Genomic DNA, 15,306 nt, shown 5'->3' with positions numbered 1-15,306 from the left:
CGCATTCTGTCATCCAGGCTGGAGTGCAGTGGCATGATCTTAGCTCACTGCAACCTCCTCCTCCCGGGTTCAAGTGATTCTCCTGCATCAGCCTCTCTAGTAGCTGGGATTACAGGCACACACCATCACAACTGGCTAATTTTTCTATTTTTAGTAGAGGCAAGGTTTCACCTTGTTGGCCAGGCTGGTCTCGAACTCTTGACCTTGTGATCTGCCTGCCTCAGCCTCCCAAAGTGCTGGGATTGCATATGTGAGCCACTGCACCAGGCCTGTAATTGCCATCTTAACAGGTGTTAGATGATAGCTTATTGTGATTTTCATTTGCATTTCCCTGATTAATGATGCTGAGCATCATTTCATGTAACTTTTGGCCATTTGCAGGGAGGTGAAATTTACAGATAGTGAAATTCATCCTTTCTAGGCTAAAGTTCTCTGAATTTTAATAAATGCCTACAGTTTTATAACTGCCACTGTAGTCAAGATGGAGAACTTTTCCATCTCGCCAAGGAATTACGTCCTGTCACTTTGTGGTGACTAGACATTAACCATCACTGAGCTCTCTTGTATCCCTATACTTTTGCTTTTGTAAGAATGCCATATAACTAAAATTACATTGTATACGATTCTGAGGCTGGCTTATTCTATTTAGCATAATGCATTTGAGATTCATCCACATAGCAATCATTCATTCCGTTTTATTAATAAGTAGTATGTCATTGTATGGATGCACTAAAGTTTGTTTACCCCTTCACCCATTTGAGGACATTTGGGTTGTTCCCAATTGATGATTATAAATAAAGGAGATATCATCATTTGTATAAAGTTTTATGTGAACACATTTTCTTATTTTTCCTCAATAAATACCTATGGGAGGAATTTTTTAACAAATGATTAGTACATACATAACATTTTAAGAACCACAGATTTGTTTTCTAAAGTGGCTATGGTATTTTGCATTCCCACCAGCAAGGTATAGAAGATACAATTACTCTGTATCAGTGGTCCCCAACATTTTTGGTGCCAACAACTCACTTTGTGGAAGATAGTTTTTCTATGGATGAGAGGAGATGTCATGGGAATTGTTTCAGAATGACTGTTCTACCCCAGATCGTGAGGCAATCAGGCATTAGATTCTCATGAGGAGGGTGCAAACTAGATCCATTTCATGTGCATTTCACAGTAGGGTTCCTGCTCCTATAAGAAGCTAATTGCCTCCCCCCCACCCACCACGGCTGATTGGATCTGACAGGAGGTGGAGCTCAGGTTGGTAATGCTTGCTCACAGGCTGCTCACCTCTTGCTGTGTGGCCCAGTTCCCAATAGGCCATAGACCTGTACTATATCCCTGCTCTATATCCTTTCCAACACTTGGTAATGTCTTCTTAAAATTTTAGCTATTTTAATTTAATGTAGTGATATGCATTGTGGTCTTAGTTTTCAAACTTTTGTTCCATATGGATGAATAATGTGGAGCAACTCTTTATATGCTTATTTTCCATCCATATTTTTTCTTTGCCATCTGTATATTTTCTTTGCTAAAGATGTCTGTTCAAGTGTTTTGCCCATTTTCAATTGGGTTATTTGTTTTCATTTATGGAGATCTGGCAATTCTTTATGTAGCGTGAAAAAAGGCTTTATCAGAGACACACTTTCAGTTATTTTCTAAAAGTTTCTAACTTGTCTTTCATTTTATTAATGGTGTCTTTGAAGAGGATTTTGCTTTTAACTTTCATCAAATGCAATTTGTCAATGTTTTCTTTCATGGATCATGATTTAGGTATTGTCTCAAATAAATCTTTACCAATTACAAGACAAAAAAGTTTCGGCCTAGTGATCTTGCATATATTTTGTTTAATTTCTACCTAATTGTTTTGCACAATGATGAATGGTTTTTTCCTGTATTGCATTTTTGAAGTCAGAATCTTGCTTCATCACTCAGGCTGGAGGGCAATTACACGATTATAGCTCACTGCAGCTTGGAACCTGGGCTCAAGCCATTCTCTCACCTCAGTCTCCAGAGCAGCTACTACAGGCATGTGCCACTACATCTGGCTCATTTTTAAATTTTCCTGTAGAGATGGGTTCTCACTATGTTGCGTAGGCTGGTCTTGAACTCCTGACCTCAAGTAGTCCTCCTGCCTCTGCCTCCCAAAGTGTTTGGAATACAGGAAAGAGCCACATGCCAGACACTTTTAATTTTTACTTTTATTTCAATATAAAATTATTATTTGTATATAAAACTTTAATTGTTTTGTTTTGATTATATATTTTTGATTAATTAATTAATGTAATTATTAATGTAATTAAATAACAATTAATTAATTGTTTTGATTATATATTCCTGTCAACTTGCTGGACTCATTGATTAGATTGGTAGCTTTTAACTCCTCCGAGATGTTCTATGTTCAGGATCATGCCATTTACAAATGGAGGCAGTTTTATTATTTTCTTTTCAATGTGTTTGATTTCCATTTCTTTTTTTCTTGTCCTCACTGCTCTGGCTAGGACAGCCAGTTTAAAGTTGAATACAAATGGTAAATGTAGATATTTTTTCTACACTTTGTTTCTGAATATATAGGGGGAAACTTTAGGGTTTTTTTGTTTTGTTCTGTTTCACCATCAAGGGTGCTAGCTGTAGGATTTTGTGGGTCCTCTATATGAGACTTGAGAAAGTTAGTTTCAGTCCTACTTTGTGGAGAATTTTTATCATGAACGATGTCAAATTTTGTCAAATGTTTGTTCTTCATCTACTGAAATGGTCATAGTTTAAAAAAAATCTGTTGATATGACGATTATAACAATTGGTATTTGAATGTCAAGCCAACATTATATCAAGGTAATGTCATGATGTATTATATGTTTTACATATTGATTCCACTTGCTAATATTTTGGTGAAGATTTCTGTATCTATCTTCACAAAAGTTGTTTTTCAATTTTGTTTTGTTTTTGATTTTCTCCTCTTGTAATAATATTTTATAACTTTGGTGTCAGAGTAATGATACCTACATAAAATGTGTTGACAAGTGTGTTTTATTCTTTATATTCTACATATAGAGTACCTGTTTGGATGGTGTTAGACTCCAAAGAGAAAATGTGCAGATTGAATTGAATGGTCTTTACAACTAAAGCTGATGAAGGCGGAAACTGACACCTCTAGTTATACGGAGACTTGTACTTCCTTATCATGCTGTGTTCTTTGTTCCTCTTGATATATCACAGATATTTTATGTCTACCCTAGTGACTGTCTGATTCCTCTTATTTAAAACATTGTAATCTCCTGGTTTTTAAGAGTTTCATTGTCAGATGAAGCCACTGTATTCCCAAGATAAGTTACTAAAATGATCAATGGGTTATCTTGAAAAGAGTGAATACAGATTTTAGAAAAGAAACCAGGATAAATAGTGAATATATTCAGGAAGCAACTATTCTAGAAAATGAGACCCTGACACACATGTTCTTTTCTTATGACTTCATATTTTCATTCTATAGCTGAGTTAGGGGAGTCAGAAAGTGAGAAAACTCAATCTAAATAAACTCCTTTTTCCTTAATCTCTTTCCCATATCCTTATATCTAGCATCCACTACTGCATATTCCTAGATTGTGGTAGGAGACAGGAGAGTAAGTTAAAATAAACTCAAAAAGAAATGTTTTATTTGACTAACGATGTTCATTAAAGGTCATTAAGGGAACACACAAACACATAAACACACATGCAAAGCAATACAATGACACCTTTTCCCACGTTGTGGAATGTCTAATTGGGGATATAGGTAGAAGGTGCTGTAACATCATGTAGTAAGTATCACCATGCAGAAATTCAGGAAATATCATACAGAGGGGTATACACAGAAAGTATACCAACTATCCAAGGGAGATAGGAAATTCTGAGCAGCACTCTGCTTGACATAGGATTTTGCAATTGAACTGAATGAATGGCACTTTAAAGATTGTGGTTTAATGGTCCAGAATGTAAATGTACTGCTTTGTTTCTGGCAGTGATCTTAACCCATTAAATACTTACTGAAATGATGAATCTCTCTAGTTCCCACAGTAATTGTTACTGAATATAGATCAAGTATATAATTGGTGTAAGGACCAATGCATAATCTCTTGTAATGTCTGAAAGCTTACAAATTTCACTGCCTTTAATAAGTGTGAATTTTTGTTGTAGTGATTAGTTTAGTATTATACTGGATTTGTGCACCAAATTATTCACTGAATCGGACTTACAATCTCTAATACTTTCTAATGGTTAAAAGCAATTAAAAGCAATGATTTCACCATTAGTGTGTGCACTACAAAAAAAGTCAGCCATGCATACACAAAAACCAAAATTTGTTAAAGTGGGTGGTCATAAAACCTACTGCATAAAAAACTGCAAAGTGTAAGTTAATTGGAATCGCAGGAGCAGTAGCAGAGGATGGTAATGGCAGGGTTAGGGTCAGGGTGTGAATTTAATGAAGGTGGAAAAAGAAACCACTTAATGTTTCCACACTTTTAAAGGTAATTTTTAAAATATCTTGTTATCAGCTAATTTACAACTTTAACCCATTCAAGCTTTTTTTCCACTGGCACAATTCTTAAAAAAAAAAAAAAAAAACCTATTAAATTTTCTTTCTTTTGAATAGCAAATGTATACTTAAAATTCAGCATATCAAGGATATGTTTGAAATCAAAGCAGTCTGTGGAATTTAGATATACCACACATTTTTAAGTGTTTTGAACTGATATTCTTTCCTTGGACCCTCACTTTGTGTGTCTAAGTACTTTCATAGTCTGTAACAGTTTATATGCTTCCCACTCCCAGTAGGTCCATCTTATTTATGTTCAGCAAAGTGGAAGCTAGCTGGGATGTCTCCTAGATAAGGGCATTAGCATGTAAATTTTAATCATAGTAATATATCTTCATTACTAAATTATGTAGGAGATTTCAGAACAGTGCAAAGGGAATCTGGTGACCGACGTTATATTTCTGGTTATGACGCTGTTTGAGACTGAGCAAATTACATAACATTACTTTTAAAACTGTTTCCTTGCCTGTCATTTTAACCCATGGGAGAAAAATTTGACTTCTGAAGCTGGGCACAGAAGTCCATGATGATATGTTTGCTGCTAAGGACAGGATTGACTTTTCCATTAAGCTTGGTAGACACCGAGCTGAGTGCTCATGAAAATGATTTAATTTCTTTAAAAAAAAATTGAACTTTTAGATGAAAGAAATGCTGTAACATATTTATTAACGCATGAATCGTTGCTTAATTGCAGTTGTAAATGTATATATATATATATATATATATATTTTTTTTTTTTTTTTTAAGAAAAAGAAAGTCCACGAATACAAACTGCCTAGAGCCCATCAAAGTCATAACCCAATTGTTGCTACAGTAGAGAAAATTGCGGCTGAAGGGTTAGCTGCCCTGAACTCCACATTGTATCAGGCCTAGACCTAAATCTAATTTTGAACTTAGTCACCTTATAAGTGTCACGCAAAAATAAATAATTTTATTTCTTTAATGCATATGCTTCCTTTTACCCCTGACCTTTCCACATTCTTTTTTTTTTTTTTTTTTTTTGAGACAGTCTTGCTCTGTTGCCCAGGCTGGAGTGCAGTGGCACGATCTCAGCTCGCTGTAACCTCTGCCTCCCAGGTTGAGGCAATTCTCCTGCCTCAGCCTCCCAAGTAGCTGGGACTACTGGTGCCTGCCACCATGCGTAACTAATTTTTGTATTTTTAGTAAAGATGGGATTTCACCATGTTGGCCAGGCTGGTCTCGAGCTCCTGACCTTGTGATCTGCCCGCTTCAGCCTCCCAAAGTGCTGGGATTACAGTTGTGAGCCACCGTGCCTGTCCTGCACATTCTTTTCTTTATTCATGACGCATTACATACTCATGACCCATTATGTCAATTCATGAAACATAATTTCTCTTTATTGTGATGCCACAAACTCATTTAAACTCCTGTCCTTGTTTGCAGAAATGTACATCTGCATGCGCATACAGAACACACACACACAAACACACAGACACACACACTGACACTCTGCTCTTTCCTTTGTGCCAGCTAGGATGTGGTTTCCTCCAGAAAGATTTCTCAGACCAACCATGTTTGGGTTAGGTGGTCTTTTCATGGATTCCCATAGTTAATTCTTAGATTGTGAGAACCATTTCAATTTTGTTTACATTTTACAGCTTCCACACAGCAGAATTCATGGCACAGAGATAGAGCTTCATAGACATTACTGAAGGAATAATTCTCCACCTCAATGACCCTATTTATAGAAAGAAAATTCTAAACATACTCCGTTGAGATATGAAGAAAAAAAATACAGTGATTTCTTCAATAACTGGTTCATTGAGGTGCTCGCTATATTATAGCTCAGTAATTGATGTATTTACACAACTAATAAGCTTCAGATTCTATATTCTATATTTTGGCATTGATCCCTTTAACAATCAAAAAATAGATATTAAAAAATGAGGAATAAGTCTTGCATTGTCTTTTTAGGTCTTTTTAGACCATATCTGATCCCTTTCTGCCCTCGGGAAAATGAAATTTAACTAATGCAACATTATTCCAATTTTATATTTGAGCTACAGATACATAATGTAGGAGATAATCCTTTTTTTACAAAATGGTACTACACAGAGAGATAAGACAGGCCATCTGAAAGTGGGTTTTTAGTATTGTGCAAATATTAAAGCATAATTAGAGTAAAAACTTAGCACTGATAAGCTTTTTTCTGCTTTTTTTCTTACGCCTGACCATCTCACAAATATGTGCCACAAAGATTTGTCTTATGATTACTGTGCTTATCTTTGTGTAAAGATCTATATTTATGCTTTTAATTAGATTTTTAATGGCCAGTCTTATGACTCCATATGTTTGTACTTTTGATTGCTTTTCACAAATGAGTGTCACGTGTATTTTTACACTTTCAGGTATGACAGCAGAAACACATTTTGCAGTACAGTTTATCCCAGTCCGATGCATATTCTACACATTTGCATAGTTGAACACACTAAAGTGCATAGTAATTTAGTTTACACACTATTTATTAGTATGTACATAAATGGTCTTAGACGTAACTTAGAAGAAAAATAATCTTTAATGGATTCTTTCTCCCAACCATGGCTATTTTTTTTTGATGTCCTAACAGTAATGAATTCAGTGAAGAAGGATAAGCCATCTTGGGTAGTAAATCCTAATAATCTCCCAAATTCTTTCTTCCTATCTCTTCACTCATTGTTTTACAGAAGCAGTTCAAGTCCTGGATCAAGGAAAACTGGGTACCAGATGGCTTTTATCCGAACATCTTTTAGTTACCCTGAGAGCATTCTTGCTACCACTCTCCACATAATGAAATAAATTCTAGCTACAGTAAAATGAGACTTCCAGGAAGCGGCAGGTGCAATATCACATCTGTATTAGCACTGCTAACTTGCTTGTGGATCAAGTTACATCTGGGACTGTCAAATTTGCTGCTGAGTTTAAATGGTTTCTCAGAGAGTAGCAAGAACTCTTCGATGCTATTCTTTAGCCTATTAGCGGGAATCTTAGCGATAATGACCACATGAAGTTATTCCCTTCATTCAACAATCCTTCTCTTTATCCCTGCCATATGCTTTATCTACCCACTGACCCCAAATTTATATGGGTTATATCTGGTTTTGCAAATTGTCACAGGAAGATGTTAGCACGTAGTATATAGCTGGAGAGGTGTATTACCAGTTTGTGTGCAGGTCACATTCCTGGAGAATAAAACTAATTTCAAATGGTTTTGCTTGAAGGGGAATTTTAATCTGAAAAGAATAGCAAGGACCAGAGCTTCTTGGGATTCTTTCTGCATTGATAACAATTCTAGCAATGTTTAATAACTTATCTAAGACTACCAAACCTTTGTGTTGTATATTTCATTCAACAGTGATGCATTGATTGCCTTTTTGGTTAACATCTTATGTGAGTTCTGTCTTGTTAAATACAAATAAGATATAGGCCTAAAATGGTCCTTGACTTTTTTTTTTTTTTAAGAAAAATGAAGCAAGTTTCTTTCTTATTGAAATGCTTTACAAAGAATTATGATATTCAATTCAAAAATATTTAACACTTTGTATTAGTCTCTGTATTTCTAGCTTTGCATGGAAGACATAAAACCCTGCCTCAAACTTACAGTCTAAAGAGAAATACATATGCAGAATACTTAAAATAGAGTGATAAATATTCAGTGTAGAATTATACATTTTCTATGACAAAGGAGCACAGTAGGTAATGTGTAATGAACTCTTGGATAATATGATCAAGCATATGGACTCATTATTTGAGTCCTTAGTGTAATGCTTTGATTCAATTATCTCACATGGTGCTTTACACTAGATACATAAAATGGTATCAGCTGAATGAAAAGGAAGTATTTAATATGCACTGACTCATTTTAATTGTATAAACACATCTGAAAAGTGTTCTCTTATTTCTCAATGTTGAAATGTTATTAGAGTGTATTCATTGTATGAAATTTTAAAAGGATCAAAGTTGTCTAACTAGAGGGACTTTTGTCTCAATAATCTTTAGCATTTTCTATTACTTTTATAAATGTTATATGTTTTTTAAGGCTGGTATATTAGGATCCTAATCAACATAATAAATTGCCTGAAGAAGGACTAATTATTTTTATTAATCAAGAATAGATTGTAGCTTAATTGATCAGCTATGATGTGTGGAGACTTAATTAGCAATTGAGATGTGCCAAAATGCCCGTTATGTTACATTCTGTGATCAGCTGTTCTTCACTGCCTATATAATAAAATTACCATGTTATAGAGAAAATAATATTTGTGATAAGTATTTCAGAAGAATAATGAAAATCCTATAATTGTAAAAATGAAATGAGACCCAGTGGGGCAAATGCTTTAAAATGCACATATAAAGAAAAACATAGTTTACATCATGATTAGGAGAAAAATGATATTGTATATATTGATACAGTATATACAATACCTTGAAGCAAACAAACTCTTCTGGTTAAAAAAAAATATGGAAAATGACTTAGAATATTTAGAAATAATGTGCTGATCTTCTGCCTGCAGTCACTGTATAGCTTATTTTCCCCTCATTGTAGCAGGCCATGTATCTGTGGGCTGAAGCACTAAATAGGAAAAAGTTAGAAACACATTCTAAGGATGTTGTTAGGTTTGAGGGAGGGCGACAGCTTTGCTAGTCAAAGCATGTGGTCCACCTGCATTGGCATTATAGGTGAACATGTTAGAAATGTTGACTCTTATGCCCCACACCAGACCTACTGAATGAGAACATAGATATTTAACAAGTGACTCAGGAGTTCCGAACGTACATTAAATTTCGAGAAGCACTGGCCTACAGGAAATATGGGATTGCAGAATGCTAAAGGAGGTTTTAATAATTCTTAAAGTTCATGTGATATTCATATTAAATGATTTTTGGTATTAAAAAGAAGGAAATGTAGTTTTGAAAATATTTTGTGAAAATAAAATAAACTGGAATTGAAATTATAGAATTCCATTAATTTTAGCATTTTTATTTAGAGAGGTAGTTTAACAGTAATTTCAACCCACCTGCTTCCTTTTAATTATAATTCTGTTAATAATTTCTAGCAAGCACAGCTGCCACCTTATGTAATATTTTTATATTCTAAAATTTAGCTTTTATTTCTCATCATAAATAGTCCAACATAGTTAGGCTCTTTTATAAGTAGATCAGTTAGTTAAAGAAACATACATACATATATATATATATATATATATATATACACACTACTTTTTACTAGTGAGGAAAATTCAATACATTTCTAATCACATGGATATTATTCAGAATTGTATATTAGTGGCAAAATAGTTTATCCATATAAGAAATTACATATCAGGGTTGAAATGAACACAACTGGAAATATTACAAAATGATGTTTTAAAAACTATCTGGTTCCAGATATTCACATGAAATATAAAGTTTTGATGTTAATCTTCCCAATGGTAGACATGTTCAAAATTTTAATTGATTTGAGCCTTGGAGAAGTGAGTTTGAGAAAATTAATTCAGCCAACTCCCTGTAGGATATATTTTAAATAAGAAAGATTGAGGTTAAGGAAAACGGCTGTTGGTAGTTATTGTATGCTGTTTGCATGAAATGATGATCGTTTAAAATAGCGTGGTGGCACATTGACAAAAAAAAAAAAAAAGCTGAGAGCCACGAGGGAGAAAAAAAGTAGCAGTGCAATGTATTGACTGACCATGTAAAAGGTACACTTGGTTAAATGGAAATGCCAAAGATATTCTGTACGTTGAGTTAGGTTACTGAAAGGATGATTATTTGTATTTATAATACATTCGCATGTTTTGAAATGTCCAATATGTAGGCTTCTAGTTACTTAGAACATGCCTAAGAAGAACTAACTACAGACAAATTAAATATTAGCTTTGTTTCATGTAATTTTCTTTTTTAATTTAATTTTTGTAGAAGAAAGCAGAAACCTTCATTTACACAAACTCTCACCTGCCTTTTGAGAATAGTGTATGTTTCTGGAGAATACCATCTCACACATCCTAACACACCTAAAAGCCACTATTTTGGTAAATGTTCCTATTACTTAGAATCCAATCAATTTGGGTTTCAGTGCTTTGTGACGTAATGCATCAGATAATTTCTAAACTCCAAGTAGAGTATTACATGTCATATTGCAATACAATTTACATCTATCATGCTGTATATCTTCACGCATTGTGGAAGCCTCCAGTGTCATTTAATACACTCAAGGGACATACAGCTTCACTGTTTATCTTATTTCTTTGAAACATTTATATTAATTTTTAAATCTTCTTAATAATGAAACAAAATGTAGAGATTGCTAACCAATTACTGTGGATGTAAGCATAAATGTATATACAGGAGTACTTATAATTACAGAGTACTTTAGGAAACTCTATAATGCATTGCCATGTTAGAGAAGTGCAATCCTTTTGGTTCTCAAATCACTTTTTATGACAAATACTTTATCACGTCTTGATTATAGTAAACACTTTATAATGTCCTGAAATAAAATCCATGTATATTAGGAAACAAAAGACAATCTACACATACAAAAAATAAAGCAAAATAAGTATATTAACACAATATAAGTGAAGCATAATATAAAAATCACTATAATTCAAAAATATGTATTTCTATACATAAATGCTTGGGCACAAAAACATATAGCAGGTAATGGTAGTCAGATATTTGCATTCACTTGCAATTTATTCATTCATTTATTCATACATTTAAACTGCTTATTTATTATGCCCAAGATTCTTTTCAAGGCACTGTGAATACAGTAATGAAAAAAGAGTAAAATGGGATTTCCTACATGGGTTTGTGGCAGGAAGACAGAAAATGTACAAAATAAATGAATAAATAAAATACATGTTGCATACTGGAACATATGAAATGTCAGCGGTGACTTGAAAGAAAGACCTGAAGGAAACAGAGGATCTAGCTAGGTGAATATCTACAGGAAAATCATTATAGGCATAGGAAACAAGTAGGAAGTTGCTGGTTAAGGAAAGGAGCATGTAAAATGTATTACAGGGTGAGACAAGAAGGACCCAGTGGCTGGAAAAGAGTCTGTTTAGGAGGATGTGGTGGAGGGTTAAGGTGAAACATGGTCAGAGTGGTGGCCAGCAGTCATGATACTGAGTGCAGAATCCTTGGACAGATTTTTATCGAAGTGGTATAGGAAACCCCTGGAGTGTTTTGTGCAGAGAAATGACATGATCTGACTTAAATTTTAATAAATTTCTAAGGAAATTTTGTTCAAAAATCGTGGCAGAGAGGGTGTAAAGAGCAGTCAGTAGGCTGTTGCCATAGTCAGCCTGGGGAGTGATGGAGTTCTAGACCAGGCCGTAGAGGTAGTTAGAAGCAGACTATCTGCTAGATTTAATTATATTACAAATTGATTCACTGTAGTGGTGATTATTTTCTACTTTAGGAAACTCTAGGTGTTCCAAAGTCCAACCTAACAGGGAAGAGAGGAGAGGTCTTTAAAGGAAGGCATTTCTGGTTTTCTCATTTGTTTGTTTGGTTTTGTTTTTGCCTTTACTTTTGCCTCTGTTTAGGATTAAATTTAAAGAAACTATGCCACTGTTTAAAAATATTAAAATACAAAATTGCACAACAAAAGGCATGATTCCTGGAGGTTATTTAAATCACAGTTTTGTTTTCAAAATTTTAATTTGTGTTAAATTACTCCAAAAAAATTGACATGCAAAATGAACTATATCTCCAGAGTATATAGGAATGTAATTCCTAAAAACTGTTAAAGTGCCAAAAGAAAAAAGGAAGTCTAATAACGTCCTTTCTTTTGAATTTGGTGGAAATAAACATTTACAATTATCTTTTCATAAATTGTAGACATACTGCTAGACAAGTAATATTTCTCAAAACTATTCGTTATTGTATGAAAAATAAAGAAAATGAATGTTTTGGTTGTTATTAAACTATTGTCATTTTAAATTTAAAATGAAAAGTAATAATGTTGTCAACTGACATTTTTTGTTTATTTGTTTGTAGCTTTGGGAAACATGTATAAAGCATTGATGAAATGTTGGAAACCAGTTGAAACACAGTAAAATCAACCGGGTGAAATAGGACAACTTCTCTTCATCTACGTTGGGATTTGCCAAGAAGTGAGCTATGACAATATATCAATTTTTGCTACTGTTTCTACTCTGGGTATGCCTGCCGCATTTTTGTTCTCCAGAAATAATGTTCAGAAGGACTCCTGTACCACAGCAAAGAATTTTAAGTTCACGTGTGCCAAGGAGTGATGGCAAAATTCTGCATCGTCAAAAACGTGGTTGGATGTGGAATCAATTTTTCTTACTGGAAGAATATACAGGATCTGATTATCAATACGTAGGCAAGGTAAGTCTATGGTAAAATCACATATTTACATTTGCTCTTTATATATTTTACTGATAGAAATTGGAAGGTCATCGAACCATCAATTTTATAAATATGATTCTCTAAATCTCCCTGAAGTATTTTTGTTTATGGAATACAAATTCTAATTTGATAAAAACTATGGAATGAATATATCATGATAAATGCATAAATTTATTTATTAGAATTAATTCTGCCTAATAACTTATGGATTAAAGGGGTACTCAAAACTGCAATTTTAGAATTTATGGTTAGAAAGTAATGATAGTGAGAGAGCTGTGGGTAAATACAGTTATTTAAATGACAATGCATATGTGTATAAGTATATTTCACATTGCTATTGAGTTCAGTGAGGAAGCGAAAACATTTCAAAGTTGTTTAATCTACAGAATGAGAAAGCAAATGTCATAAAAATATGATTCAAGGACAAAAAAATGTTGCTTATTATGAGAAAATTTATTCCAGATATGAGTGTTATTTATTTTTCTTAGGTCACACTATGGGTGCTTTTGTATAAAGAAAACCAAATAGGAAGACAAGTAGGTAAAAACAGTTTAGTTATTGCAATATGAGGTGGACAGAGTTTTCGACCTATAGAATTATAAAGTTAGTAAGGAAAATTAGTGGTGGTTGGGAATGAAATGAGAATCTTAACATAAAATTAAAAATGAATGCTTTCATACACTAGGTTGTATTAAGTTCGAATTTTCTTTCATGACACTATTTGGATCTAATTCAAGTTAGATAATGCCTTAGTCGACTTGAGAGCTTAAGAAGAAATTCATTTAATAGTTAATATTATAATTTTTATAGATAATTTGTGAGAAAGTATCAAAGGAATAAAAGGAAATTAAGTTCACTAACACAAATCCACTATACAATTATGATGTATACGTTACTGTATTGGAAACTTGCACTACCCTTACCTATGATATCTTCATTCAAATAATTAAAATCATGCAAAAGGTGTTTTCTTCTAAAAACCCTATTTTTGAGACATTTTCATTGATTGTAAAACACTGAAATGTTTTATTATATTGCAGTCATTTCAGACCTTTTGAAATATCTAGTAAAATGAGAAAGATGATATTAAAGGTTAAATATCATATTGACTAGAAAGAAAAGGAAAAGAAACAGCAACTTAGGAATCTTACCAGAAAGCACAAAATAGCAGGCTTATCACCGATCTCATTGATTGAAAGCCTGGGAATAGAGAGTGAAGATTGCTCTCATAGACAACTTTTAGTTTATAAAACTAACTGCATAAAAATATAGTAACTGAAATCTGGGTCATAGAAACGATAAAGTAAATAGTTTTCTTTGGCTCTTCCTTTACATAGCAGTTAGCCTGCTTGTGTCTATTTTCCTTCATGTAGTCTTTATGATGACTTAATAAATGTTAGTAAATTGAATTAGCATTATATTATATACTCTCTCCTTATAGTGAAGCTACTTCTATTTAATTTTTATTTTTTATCATAAAATAACAACACCTTGAAATCAAGAACTGTACTTCATATCTCTTAGAGTAGTAAGAGACTATTAAACTCTTAGAGTAGATCTTAGTAACTATTTAGCCCATTGAATTAACCTATGTGATATTAAATTGAATTCTCAATGCCATTTGGTACCATTCAGCTCTTTGGCCGAGAAAACTAGTCTAGAATTTTTAATCACTGAAGACAAGTTGGTAAACTTAAGATATATGCATGTTGATATACAACACAAATTTTATGTTTACTACTCTGCTTTATAAAAACAAATTAGAAAACTCTTTGATGAGGATGGATGTAAGGAATTTATGAATGTGTTCATTAGTTCTTTTCCATCTAAGCTATGCTAAAGTACTTGAGTAACAGAAATGATTTAGGTGCTGTACCTCGCACACTTCTCTGAGTCTACTTTTTTTAATGGCCAGAGTGTCTGACTTTTAGCTCACATTTCAAATCAATTTTGTAGTTTCCGTGGCTTATTCATGCGATAATCTGTGAAACAGATGCTTTCACATTTTTCTCTATACCATAGTATTGTATTAATTACTGTATTATTTGTATTACATTAATTACTTATACAATTAAAATCTTATTTAAGAGATAAACACACAGTTGAGGATATGCCAAAAACGCAATTTTTAACATAGGATATTTTAATAAACAAACATTATGATAAATAGAAGTTGAGGCTGTTTTCCTTATGAAGTATAAAAATCTTAAAATCCCCCACATATTCTCTCCATCATTATTAATAAGGGATTTATCACAGTCATATTTTCTTTCAGAAATTATTCTTTCAGTTTTTACATCCTTCAAAGTAGGCATGTAATACAGTGTTAAGTGTTTCAATGCCTCTAGGTTGGTTTA

The 15,306-nt window shown here is 33.2% G+C and overlaps 1 protein-coding gene across 1 annotated transcript in view; it reads left to right on the top strand.

The window, feature by feature from the left end:
• LOC108284334 (cadherin-10) overlaps positions 1 to 15,306 on the top strand; it is a 163,419-nt gene that overhangs the window by 41,619 nt on the left and 106,494 nt on the right. The window contains exon 2 of the mRNA XM_017501015.2: positions 12,575 to 12,928. Coding sequence (XP_017356504.1) covers positions 12,698 to 12,928 — 231 coding nt within the window. The 5' untranslated portion in view covers positions 12,575 to 12,697. The remainder of the gene's footprint in view (positions 1 to 12,574; positions 12,929 to 15,306) is intronic.

This window comes from Cebus imitator, unplaced genomic scaffold, assembly GCF_001604975.1.
Source record: "Cebus imitator isolate Cc_AM_T3 unplaced genomic scaffold, Cebus_imitator-1.0 Scaffold276, whole genome shotgun sequence".
NCBI classification, from domain to species: domain Eukaryota; kingdom Metazoa; phylum Chordata; class Mammalia; order Primates; family Cebidae; genus Cebus; species Cebus imitator.
The sequence above is the reverse complement of the archived record's forward strand: the minus strand, read 5'-3'. Positions and strand labels throughout refer to the sequence as shown.